Here is a 12,560-nt window from a genome sequence, read left to right as displayed (position 1 = left end):
ATTTGCATTGTTAAAAAAGTATGCCTTATTTTCAGTCTGAATTTGTCTAGCTTCAGCTTCCAGCCATTGGATCATATTATGCCTTTGTCTGCTAGACTGAAGAGCCCATTTTTTCCCCAGGTAGGTTTTTATAGACTGTAATCAAGTCACCACTTAACCTTCTCTTTGTTAAGCTAAACAGATCGAGCTCCTTGAGTCTATCACTAAGGCCTTGTCTACACTGGCACTTTACAGCACTTCAACTTTCTTGCTCAGGGGTGTGAAAAAAACACCCCTGAGCACCGCAAGTTGCAGCGCTGAAAAGCGCCAGTGTAGCCGCACTCCCAGCGCTGGTAGCTATTCCCCTTGTGGAGGTGCGGTTTTTATAGCACTGGGAGAGAGCGCTTTAACATTGAGTGACAGCGCTTTAACATTGCTAGTGAAGACATATCCTAAGGCATGTTTTCTAATCCTTTAACTATCTCGTGGCTCTTTGAACCCTCTCCAGTTTATCAACAACCCACTTGAATGAACAAGACACCCGAACTGGACACAGTATTTCAGCCAGTGCCAAATGCAGATGTAAAATATCCTCTCTACTCCTACTTGAGATTCCCGTGTATGCATCCAAGGATTGCATTAGCCATTTTGGCAGCAGCATTGCACTGGGAGCCCACATTCATCTGATTATCCACTGTCACCCCCAAATCTTTTTCAGAGTCACTGCTTCCTAGGATAGTATTCCCCCATCCTGCAACTATACATTTACATTTAGCCATATTAAATGCATATTTGTTTGCTTGCGGCCAGTTTACTGAACAATCCAGATTGGTCTGTAAAAAGGAAGCTGGAGACTTTGAGAACCTCATTATTTATAGGAGGCCAGAATGTTCCTGTGCATAATATTTACACTGGTTTAGTTCCATTTTCATTTGGACTGCTGCATTTTCACTGGTGATAATTTTTTTCTGTAGCAATTTCATGAAATCTCTTAAGAGAACATTATTTTTTGTGCATACAGCTGTAGATGCAAGGAATTGTTTCTCACACCAAGGATGTTATTTATATTTTCACAGAATATAGTTTTAAGATTTATATGGGTTTTTTCCCCCCCATGAAAAGAAATGTACAGTAAAGTTGCCAACATAAACAGGGAAAGCATTTAAATTAAGAAACACCAAAACTGCTTTTAAATACAGTTATTCTATTATTCACTGTGCCATAGGTAAGATGCAGCAAGATAATACAGCTAATGCAACACCATTTTGATTCAATAGACCTGTAGGTTATTTCGTTTGAAGCTGCTATTTATTTTCTGTAAATTTAGATGTGCTAATGCACAACGAGAGCTTTGAGAACATCACCACATATATACTTTTAAAACTGGATGAAAAAAACAGCTGAGGAAAAACTGTCAGTACTTTCCTCTATCTGAACATCTATCCTTGAACTCCTTTATCTGAATGGCTGAATGCCTTGAACATGGCACCGAATACACCACTCCCAGTTCCCTCTTGCTTTTCTAGAATAACTTGTTCACAGCTCAAATTATTTAACATAACATTCCTTTAAAAATAGTCTTGGAAGTAACTATTGAACCAGGAACAAAGGAAAAATTCTGACCTCTACCTACTTGTGCCTTTCAACATTTCTGTAATTCATTAATTGACTGCTTCGTGCACTCTTCTTTATTTTTCTATCAGGAATAGGATAAAAGTATTTTGTGTATGTAATGCTTAGTGCTTACTTATAAGAATGCACATTGAATACATCAGTACATTATAAAACAGGACTTACAAGAATCTCGTCTAAGCCACTGTACCAAATAGAAGCTATTAATAAAAAATTGAAAAGAATGTATCATTCTTTTGGAAAATCCAACCTTGAATATTAATTTCTAGCCACCATACTGGTTTCTTGAGCAAGAACAGTTGGGTTTTTTGTGTGTGCAGGGAATCAGTGAAATGAGGACGCACAGTGGGGCTTTTAAAGAAGTGGGATATTAAATCAGCTCTTGCCACAGAACAGTAGGGTGGTGCAATTTGCCATAATACAAATCAGACTTACATTTTTCTTGACATTATCAAACCAGCTAATATACAATGCATTTGGGGAAAACGAGCTGTAAAAAAGTGAATAGTGCTATCACCAAGAGGTCTAATCGAAGTGACACTGCCCAACAGGATAATCTTTCGTACAGTGCAGTGGTGCGCAAGCAGCACGGTGCCTCAACATGCACTACTCCTTGGGCAGAGCGGTTTTGCCTATGGGCAGGCTAGTGCATGCTCTTGCCACTAAGAAAGCTTGCTCTGATCAAGATGGAGACATGCAGGTCAGGACATATCCTCTTCATGAGCTGCAGCAGGGCTCAAGAGGCAGCTGCAGGTTGTACTTTGGACATGCCTACTTCAGTGCTTTTCCAGCTAGTTCTTAAGAATGGACTAGATCACATTACTTTTGTTCAGGACTGGGACGTAAATAGGAAATTGTGATGTTCTGTTCCCACAGGCTCTAAGATGGGGGAGCAATGCCCATCTTTCGTAGACAGTGGCAAGCAGCAGTACAGACTAGCTGTGCTAAATTCATACCCCTTGATTTCAGGTGGATTTTGTACTGAGGGCAGCTAGCCCACACTACCACTTGCCTCAGCCATGCTACCATGGCTATCCTACTACAATGACAGCTAGACCAAGTAGGTCTATGTGAGCTGGGAATCATATCCCTTAGTTCACAGTGTAGACGTAGCCTAAGTTTGTCTAGAAACCCCAGCGTAACCTGCTTTAGTTAGGAGAGAAGCTGGTATTTTCTCTCTCAAAAATTTTTCCTTGCTCCCAGCTGTAGGTTTCCTTTATCATCTCCTTCACTTTCCCCTTCCTTCCTTCCTGCTGTTCTTCATTTTTCATTTCTTGTTGCCCCACAGACCACCACATCTTCCACTCAAGCCCCAAGGAAACTGCTGTTGAAAAATATTTAAACCACACAAGCTGACACTATGCTGCACAGATTCCAGATGGCACGCAGGAGACCACAGTCTGAGCCTGTGCATGTGCTCAAGGGCCAAGTCAAACTGACATTACTATAACAATTTTGCTGGAGCAGGACTGTTTCAAGTTTGTGTACATACTCCTTACATGCTCTGGTTTGTGTACTTTGTAGCTCTCAAGGTTTCCTTACAAATAGGATCAGAAGCATCTCATTGGTTCATTAGGTCATCTAATCTGATCTCCTATATATCACAGATCATTAAATGTACTGAGCCCAATAACTTGTTTCGTTAAGGTTTATCTTCCTGAAAGGTAACCACTCTTGGTTTGAAGATGTCAAGAGATGGAGAATACACTGCTACCCTTAGTTTATCACCCTCATGCTTAAAAATGTGTGCCTCATTTGAACTTGTTTACCTTCTGCTTCCAGCCATTGATTTTTGCTTCACCCTGCTCCACTAAAGAGCTCTTTAGTACCTACTATTTTCAGTGTATCATCATTGTATGCTCTTAAATCTATATATTTAGTATGCTCTGCTCTGGGGAAGCAAGGAGACATGAGGAGAATCCAAATCATAATGAACCTTTAAAACAAGAGACTCCTGTGCCAAAGGGGGAGAGTAGCAAAGAATGCTAAATGAGGCCTTATTACTGCAGAAAACGGGATTCTGCCAATGTAAAGGAGTTGTTTAATGGGTGCAGACAGAATAAAATGGCTCATCCCTGGAACTGAAACAGAAGTAACTGTTCAAATGAGATTCCTGTTTAATTTTATGGAGTAGCCTGTGCAAGAGGACAGGGAAAGAGAGGGGGAAAGAAGAGCAAGCCAGAAGAGATAAGTGACTTGGCTTTCTTCAGTTACCTATTCCAAGCACCCACTCCCTCATCTTATAGTAAGAATCAACTCAGTATCCAGTGCCACTATTTATTAGTCAGGTGATATACGTAACAGTCCAGTATTATACTCCCTTGGTGAGAAATACACAGGATTAGATGCATAGAAAAAATAAGTCAAGGTGATAGCGACACAATCCATTAACAAAGACTAACTGCTTTCTGCATTAAAAAATGGATTTTTTTTTTTTTTAAATGGGAAGGATAATCTTGAAGACTTAGTACAACTGTGCATACTGCACTGAATCAAATAGGTTGCAGGCTTCAGGAGAAATGTCCAAAGTTTTGTATCTTTTCGATAAGGTTGACTTTAATAAACATGGAAAAAAAGCACAGGAACAGAGCTGTGCAGACTTCTGAATGTTTATTCATGGAAGGAAGAAGTCGAAGTACTATATGTATACTGCTCCACACGGCAGGTCTAGAATAGTGTAGCAGACAGTAATATTACCATCATTTCACTCATTTTGACAAAGTTAGATACTTTGCTCTTAAAAGGCAGTTCTACTCTGTAGTCTTTAGTTTTAAAGATAAGGCGTTTTAGGCCCACGTACTTAGATGTTAACTTGAAATGTTGGTCTTAAGTAGTTTTTTAAAAATGAATCTCCACCTGGGTTAACAAAAGGTAATCGGGGATAAGTAACTGAGTCTTATTTGACATGAGGCGTAACTTCATTTTATACTTAACCAGATCCATTCCCATTTCTGTTACATTGTTTAAAACTCCAAGGTGTCGGCATCCAATTCAGAGTGTTTTTAATTACTGTGTAAGCCTTTCAAAAACAGACAAAACAGATATTGTAGAGCAGCCATATACAGACATCACAAATTTTTAGAAAGTCAAGATTTATATTTTTACAGAACAGAAGAACACAACTGACCCTTCCAAAAATATTTTTAAACACCCACTTTAAAAATAACATCTTCAGTTTTTTTTTCCTACCTAACTCAAAACACTTTATCCAAGATCACTATAAACTCATCCAGAGAAACAAAACATTGCTCTTTTTGTTTACTTTGTGCATTAGACCGCATTACATGTAATCAGCCAATCCCACAGGCAGGCAGTCAATTTCCTGTTTGTGTAGGTTTTTCCACACACCAATGGGAGAGAGAAAAGCCATCTAAAAATATTCACCAGATGAATGCAACCGTAAAACAAAGAAAAATTGCCAAGGAGACCTAAAGGTGGGTGTAGTTTCTTTTAACCCATTTTCTGAAGGTAACTAGATTAAGTTTTTGAGAGATGTCAGTGGCAAAGTGAACTAGTCATTTAATCTTTAGAAAACCTATTGCCAAACCTCAACCAGATCACAAGTGAAATTATTTTGTTTGATCATTCTAATTTGTTCACATCCTTTGGAGAGTGTGGACTTTTTCTGTATTTCTATTAATATTATCTCTGTTTACCTGCTTGATATTATTCTGTATAACTGCATGGAGTTAAGTGAAAGGAGTTTACGGGTTTACAAAAAGGACACTAAACACTGACAGATGTAAGACACCTCCAGAGAGAATACCAAGGATCCTCAACAGAACTACAGAGATTTTGAATGGGAAAGACCTGGCTCCAAAAGAGAAATCCCCCAAAAGAGAAGGTTCTTGCAAGGGAGCCAAACCAAACTAGCCCTGCTAAATAAGCTATAGTGAGAAAACAGAGGTGTTGAAGCCTAGGGACGCAGCCTACGAGTGATAGGAGGACTCCTTGTGCCACATAGACGTCCAGGGCCTATCACTAATAAGGTGCATTCTTGAGACTGCAGAAGGCATCACATGCTCTGTGCTCCATGAAGCATCTCAAGTCTCCATGACTGAGAACCTGATGCAGAGGCCTAGGATGGAAATAGCAGAGGTACTGCAAACAAGCCAAGATATTATAAGTTGTCAAAAAATTGTTAGGAAGCTTGAATGGCATCTACTTCCACTTTTCAAGGATCAAGATAGGTTGGTCTGACTTTCATGAGCACTAGTCATTTAAAAAAAAAAATTAGCAAAGAAGTTTTCCTGATCCACATTTGCTGCTTTTAGTATTTATTTCAAGTCTTTGCTGTTGTTCACATAAACACCTGAAAGGTGCACATTTCAAGGACCTGGCGCTTTCAAAGGAGCATTTTGTTAAAACCAAGCAAAATATAAAGAAACGTTAACTAAACAACAAAATAAATAAATAATAAATACCCTAGTTCTTACATAGTGCTTTGTAGCAGGAGCTGTCCAAGCACTTTACAAAGGTTAGTATGACTATCCTCATTTTACAGATGGTGTAAATAAACTGGAACTTACACTTCTAGGTAAAGTGTATATTTTAAAAGACAAACGGACCCTTGATTCAATTGTGCAACTGCTTTACCATTATGCTCCTCTTCACTGTACACTCAAATTTATATTTCTCTGGCAGAAGTTTGGTACTTGTTTATATTCTCACATTATATCAACTTATTTGTTATTAATATCAAACTAATTAATTATGCAGATATTACTTAAATTGATCCTGCAGCACTTTCTACACTGTGCACCTGAATTTGGATTATTCTGTGTATGCTCTCTAGCAATCTTAGAAGTATGTGCGCCACTAATCTATGCATAATTTTAAAGGATGTCACGTATAAGTATAACCAGGGGTAGAGATTAAGGCCCAGATCCACAAAGGTATTTTAGGCTCCTAACTTCCACTGAGTTCAATGCAAAATGGGAGACTAAACACTTTTAGGATCTGGGCCTAAGACACCAAGACAGAGCGGTCTTCATTTAAAAAAAGATTCCTGAACTGCAACAGATTTCAGTATTAAAACTAAAACCCTCCTATCAAGTTCTCTTTAAACAGAGCAGTAAAACCAGAGGCACATTGCTAGCATGACCCACAAGAGGACTGATCATTCTGCCCCATTGTCTCAAGGCACAGATTGAGGTACTTCCCCTGAGCCAAATCTTCCTTTGGATACCAACACAACGGAAGGGGGAATAAAAAGGGTACTTTTTTATTGGTGTGAGACAATGGGGCAGAAACCTTCAAGAAGTTTCCAAGAACATTTTAGGTCCCCAGGTTCAGGACAAGATGCCTCGGATTGTCAATAGAATGTTGGTGCTGGTCTCTCTCAAACATCTTAATCTGCATCCGTTTTATCAGAGAGCTAGGAGACTTAATACAGAGAATCTCCAAAAGGTCAGACTAGATAATCACAATGGTACCTTCTGGAAGATGGCCCGTAAAACGGATTACCACACAGATCAGCACAGCCAAGCAGTCAGTATGTCACTGGGATAAAGAAAGTCTACAGATGTTCCTCGGAGAGGCTGGAAGTGCCGAAGAGGGACAAACCATAAGTAACATTATTAGTGATTCTCTTCCAAGGTATAAAGTTCCTATTGTTAGACAATCACAAAAGAAAAGGATCTGGATACTGGGAAGTCAAGGCAGTCTGAGACACCTTAACCCACTTGGTAAGAATCAACTCAGCAGCTTTTTGGACAAAACCATTTACAACTACGAATCAGTGTTTATGATCAACTTCTTAATAATGTAGGCCAGAGAAGTTGCAATTCAAAAACCGCCCCTACTGAACTGTAAATAATGGACAACATGAGAGTTTTAGAACCATCAGATTTTACTTCTGGAAAATCTAATAACTTTCCAAAAATGTATTAATTTCTAATATTAACACAAAACAATTTCTAACATTGTTCTTTAACTCTTCCAGAGCCTCAAAGTTTTGTATTTAAGTTACAGTACTGCAAGGCACATACAGAACCTCCTCCTTTCAAATACAGAGCAGATATACTTCCTGAAATAATTTAGAAATCCCCAAAACAATTAGAAATACTACAAATTTAGTTCAGTTAAAAACTTTGTTCCTACGAGACCATACACATTTCTTGAAAATGATTTAGCAAACGTGTATAAATGACTCTTTACATTTGTACTCAAAATGCAAATATAATGAATCTGAATAACTCCCACCCTGGAAAGTACTGTAGCAGGTCATGTTTTAAAATTTAAGTTATTGCCTTCATTATAAAGGTGCATCCTCTCTGCCACCATTAAGATTTCCAGACTTATGAAGGAAAAAAATGTGTATGCAATTATGCCCACCTGAAAGCATTCCACTATTGAATAACCATCTCTCTTTTAGAAGAATATGAATGAACTCTCTCCTCTTCCTTTATTCAGTGGATTGAGATGGTACAAACTGATTTAATTGCATTTATTAAATGTTATGCAGCATCATTAGGGATTACATACAAATCTTTTCTTCCCCACTCTTCTCTTTTTTAGCCAAGCACATCTTGCTATTAAAACAATAGGATTTAAGAGGTAGTTTTCTCCATGATGTACTTATTTATTTCAAATAAAACCAAAACAAACAAAATTAACATTTGTTTTCTGAACAAGGATTAGGTCTCAAAACAAAAGCTTGGTATGATATTTGAAGCAGTTCAGTGGTTTAACAGTCTTAAACAGCCGGGGGAACTGTTTTGGAACCAATGTATTCTAGGTCTTCCTCAAAACACTAGTCTACCAATAGTACTGAATCCTCCTCCACCCCCGCCACCTGTGGGTCCACAGCTTCCTGGGGGATCATTGTCATCAAATCCATTGGGTCGAAAAGAGCATGAGGCTGAGGCTGCTTGTAATGCTTGTGTTCGAGCACTAAGTTCTTGCTCCTGAAATTAAAGAATACAGGCAGTTAAAAACTCCAAAATTGAAACTTATTTCATTTATCTAAACTTGTTTTAAGCGCTACTTCAGTAAGAACTAGGTACATCACAAACTAGGAAAAATAAGAAAACTACAAACCATACAATTGATTCTCTATTAAATTGTTTTACTTTTTTGTTTTCAACTTGCAGTGGGACAGTATCCAGGGTCTATTTCAGAAAGCGAACCATTACTGAAGATGAGCAAGGATATCAGAATCTGGCCCTAACTAACAAACATGACTGAAGACAGAGACAGTCTCACCAGGATTTGAGTTTAGAAGTACGGTACAGAGCCTATCTTGTCACAGAACCTCTCATGTTCAAAAGATGAATGAAACCCCCTTTTTTTTAAGCTGCAACTGACACCTCTGACATTAAACTGTTGCAGGATATTGGAATTGCACTGGCACAAAAGGCAAAAAACATGGATGATGTATTAGTGCCTATTCATTCAATATGGTTTATCCAACTTTTTCTTAAAGAGCTGTTGTGTGGTAGCTCTGTCAGTTATAGGATATTACAAGTCTCATGCAGGCTGAGATACTGGATCAGAGTAAGGATGGACATTGCTAAAAAGAAAAAGGTTCCAGGGAACTTCCTTCTACCCAGCTACTGGGACCACTAAGCATATCTTGCTAAAGCTGAGGGAATTCAGACAATTTCTTTTGCGCATCACCTAGACCCTTATAATGCAAGAGCATGGGACAGAGCCAATGATTAAAAAAACCCTTGTGTTACAGCACCTGTCTAACATTCATATGATAGTGTATGTGTAATTTCTGTGATGCTAAAAATAGCTTGTGCATATTTAAGTTACTCATACGGCCAAAAAATGCAGCCTTAAATTTGAAGCTATTTAACTCACTCCCTCATCATTAAACATGGACAGAATGGCCTACTTAATTCAGATTTACTTTGCTTTTGGAATTTGAAGGCAGACACTTAATATGAATAGGCAGAGCTTATGCTGGCTATGTCTGAGTGACAACAGTAAACTGTCTCCAGTCACAGAAGGACAAGAATGCAATCCAAAGTTCATAGGAAATATTAAATTCCACATAACTTCTAGCTCAAGTGTTACTGAGAGATACTAAAGGAATGGTTCCAATATGCTGTTGCTAGAGCCTTTGTTTTAATACAATTCAAATGTAATTGGAGTTTCTCATTATGAGCTGTAAATTTACTATAGATTAGCTATCCAAACATTCAAAAGTAAATGTGAAACTCTAATTTAGATTGCAAAACTTCTAGGCTAGTCATGTACTCTGAATTGAATAAATTTATTGTGTTTTAAAGCTTTAAACTAGAAAGTTCATTATATAGATTTAGAACTAAGGATTTTTATTACAGCATTATGGCAGTCAACTAGAAGCATGAATATATGTTAAGTTGTCCTACTGCAGAAGTTCCTATAGAATTTGAGTTTGACATGTATATAATATAGCTAGTAGTTAAACTGGTCCAGATGGGACAAATTTTTTCCCCCTCCCACAAAAAGCCCCAAAACATCTGCTTAATTTAAACTGCTTGCGCAAGCAGGTTAACACTATGCCAAGCGTCGCATTACTTTAAAGCCTTAGTACATGTACAAAGTAAGTTACAGTCATGAGAACCATAAATGACTGACTTTTAAAAATCTCATCCATAACACTGTATTGCTGGTATTTTGCTCCCTTCCCTCTGTGGCTGTGGAGGGAGAGGGGATAAAAAGAAGAGAAATTAGCGGTTTGCCATTCCTATGCCATCAGTAACAGTAAGATTGTGCCTTTACCACTAATGCTCCGTATCATCAACAAAGTGTTTTTTGGTTTTTTTTTTTAACTGTGGTGTTTCTTGGGAAACACTACTGGCAGCAGCAGAGGTACAGTGATCTCCTTCAGGACCATGAAGTGAATTGTGTATAGGGGACTCTCATACTAAACTGGAACCCCAGAACAGTGCACCGATTTGCAATAAAGAGTATAGAAGAGTTAAAAGAAAGACTCCCATCAGTGATCTTGGGAGATATTGTTTAGCAGCAACAGGGCAACCTAGTTCCATTCATGATCATAGCTTAGTTACTACAGCATGTGCTAAAAAACCTTTGGTACAATATATGTAAGTTATATGTACATACTATAAAATTACCCTTCTATAGAGGCACAAAAGTATTTGAACACTTCTAGATAGAGTACATCTATTTAAAAAAATAAATCCTTTCTAGTGTCTCCAATGCTAAAAAATACCCCCAAAAGAACTGTATGGTTTATGTTCCAACAAAACACTTCACTATGTCTTGGCAATTTTAAGTGTTTACCTGAAAGAAGAAAATCTATTGGCACAAAATCCTAAATGTAACAATGTTACAACTTGAGAATAGAGCTCTATGTTGAGCAAGTCATCAATACATATTCCTCCTGCTTCCAATATGAGATAGACAATACAGAGAAACAAGTCTCATTAATGCAGTTGTTCCCAGATTTTAATAATCCATCAGATTTTAGTGAAACATACTCAACTTAATTTTAAATAGGAAACCAAGTAACTCTATATAGGATGTTAATATGTTAAGTACAAATAACTGCTTTCATTCCTCTTTCAGATAATCAGAAGCTAAATTCCTAAGCAAACTTTTTAATTTTGAAGTAAGACCTCTCTTGCTAACATATACTCAAAACATGAACTGGATTTAAATGGACAAGTTTGAACATTCACAGTTTAGAGGATAGCAAAAGGTTATCCTTCAATCCTTCTGTACACCGTCCTCTTACATTGAATTTAGAAGCCTAGGCATTAGTTTGAGATGGATGGAAACTCAACATTGAAGAACATGTGTTTTTGTCAAGGAAAGGACATGATCTTGGCCTTAACAGGATACAACTTTATGAAAAAGCACAACTGAATATTGAGAGGTTGGAGTTTGAGGGAAGGATATAAGAGAGTAAAATAACCTCTAAAAATGGTAAAGATATGAAAAGAATAATTTGCTCTTTTTATTCCAAAGGGTAAGTTTTCAAAAGAACCATTAACATGGCTTCCATCTGTACACTACCAACTATGTGCAAAACTGATAGTTTACATGCACCAAACTCCATTTGCACACAAACACTGCTCAAAGTCATCATTTGGGTGATTGTGAATGTATATGGAAATCCTATTTTGACAATCTAGCCATCAGTTTATAGCAGTAGGTTTACAAAGAGCTTTCAGTGCCTGAAATTCTGTAGAATGGTTCAAAATCCCCACAGAAAAGATAACACTGTATTAAATTCTATTCATTTTTAGAGTAACCTGTAGGGTTCTATAACATTTCAACCCTATTAAATTCTACAGAATTTAATAGCGAGGATCTCATGTTAATTCTGAAACAAAAATAAGTGTAAATGTAATGAGATTATTCAACTGCTGATCATTTTAGCAAGAACATCCAGCTATTGGGTTTATCCCACAATCCTATACTGCCTCTCAGACCTATGCAGGTAAGAAAAACTGCCCTCATCCAGCTACCCAAAATCACCTGCTTCCCCCTCCCCCAAAATTTTATGATGCAGTTGTGTAGATAATACAAAAAACAAAAACAAAAAATCTACGACATAGCAAAAATGAAAGTGTGGACAATGTCAAAAACCCATGAATTTAATACCAAATGAACAGCAGGCTACAGTACTCAATGTATTCATTTTCATAATTAAAAGATTCTCTAAAGAAGCTACAACAGAGTTTCCAGTATGTCTCATTGGAATGCCAGAGTTTGGGACCACTGTGCCACAGAATACACAGGACACAGATTAGATAGCTTCCATCTCAGTGACAGAATACTTTCAGACTTGTTTAATGCAAGATTCAGTTGCTTGAGACTGCAAGAAAGCTTCCAGCTAAGATTGCCATAGCAGTCTGACTCCACCATGAGCAGTTTTACTTTCACATGGAAATATCCAGTTACGTAAAAATGTTATGGCTACAGTATCTTAAAAGTCTGGAATTTGCAAGTGCTAAGGCCTGAGTTTTACTATATTACATCCTTGC

General features: G+C 37.6%; 2 protein-coding genes across 4 annotated transcripts in view; one reads left to right on the top strand and one right to left on the bottom strand.

The window, feature by feature from the left end:
* LOC144930490 (uncharacterized) overlaps positions 1-3,045 on the top strand; it is an 83,891-nt gene extending 80,846 nt beyond the window's left edge. Inside the window, exon 6 of the transcript XR_013635691.1 lies at positions 2,900-3,045. The gene's annotated coding sequence lies outside the window, so the exon portion shown is untranslated. The remainder of the gene's footprint in view (positions 1-2,899) is intronic.
* A 5,093-nt stretch (positions 3,046-8,138) lies between these two features.
* The window catches only part of USP38 (ubiquitin specific peptidase 38), a 28,136-nt gene continuing 23,714 nt past the window's right edge, over positions 8,139-12,560 (bottom strand). For 2 of the 3 annotated variants that reach the window (XM_073341216.2, XM_073341218.2), the window contains one exon: positions 8,139-8,519. In XM_073341216.2, coding sequence (XP_073197317.2) covers positions 8,358-8,519 — 162 coding nt within the window. In that variant the 3' untranslated portion in view covers positions 8,139-8,357. Of the gene's footprint in view, positions 8,520-10,182; positions 10,242-12,560 lie in introns of all 3 variants that reach the window. The other variant, XM_073341217.2, reaches the window with a different exon arrangement.

The sequence above is a fragment of the Lepidochelys kempii genome, chromosome 4, assembly GCF_965140285.1.
Source record: "Lepidochelys kempii isolate rLepKem1 chromosome 4, rLepKem1.hap1, whole genome shotgun sequence".
Classification (NCBI taxonomy): Eukaryota; Metazoa; Chordata; order Testudines; family Cheloniidae; genus Lepidochelys; species Lepidochelys kempii.
Note: the sequence above shows the minus strand (reverse complement) of the source record. Positions and strands in the feature narration are given on the sequence as shown.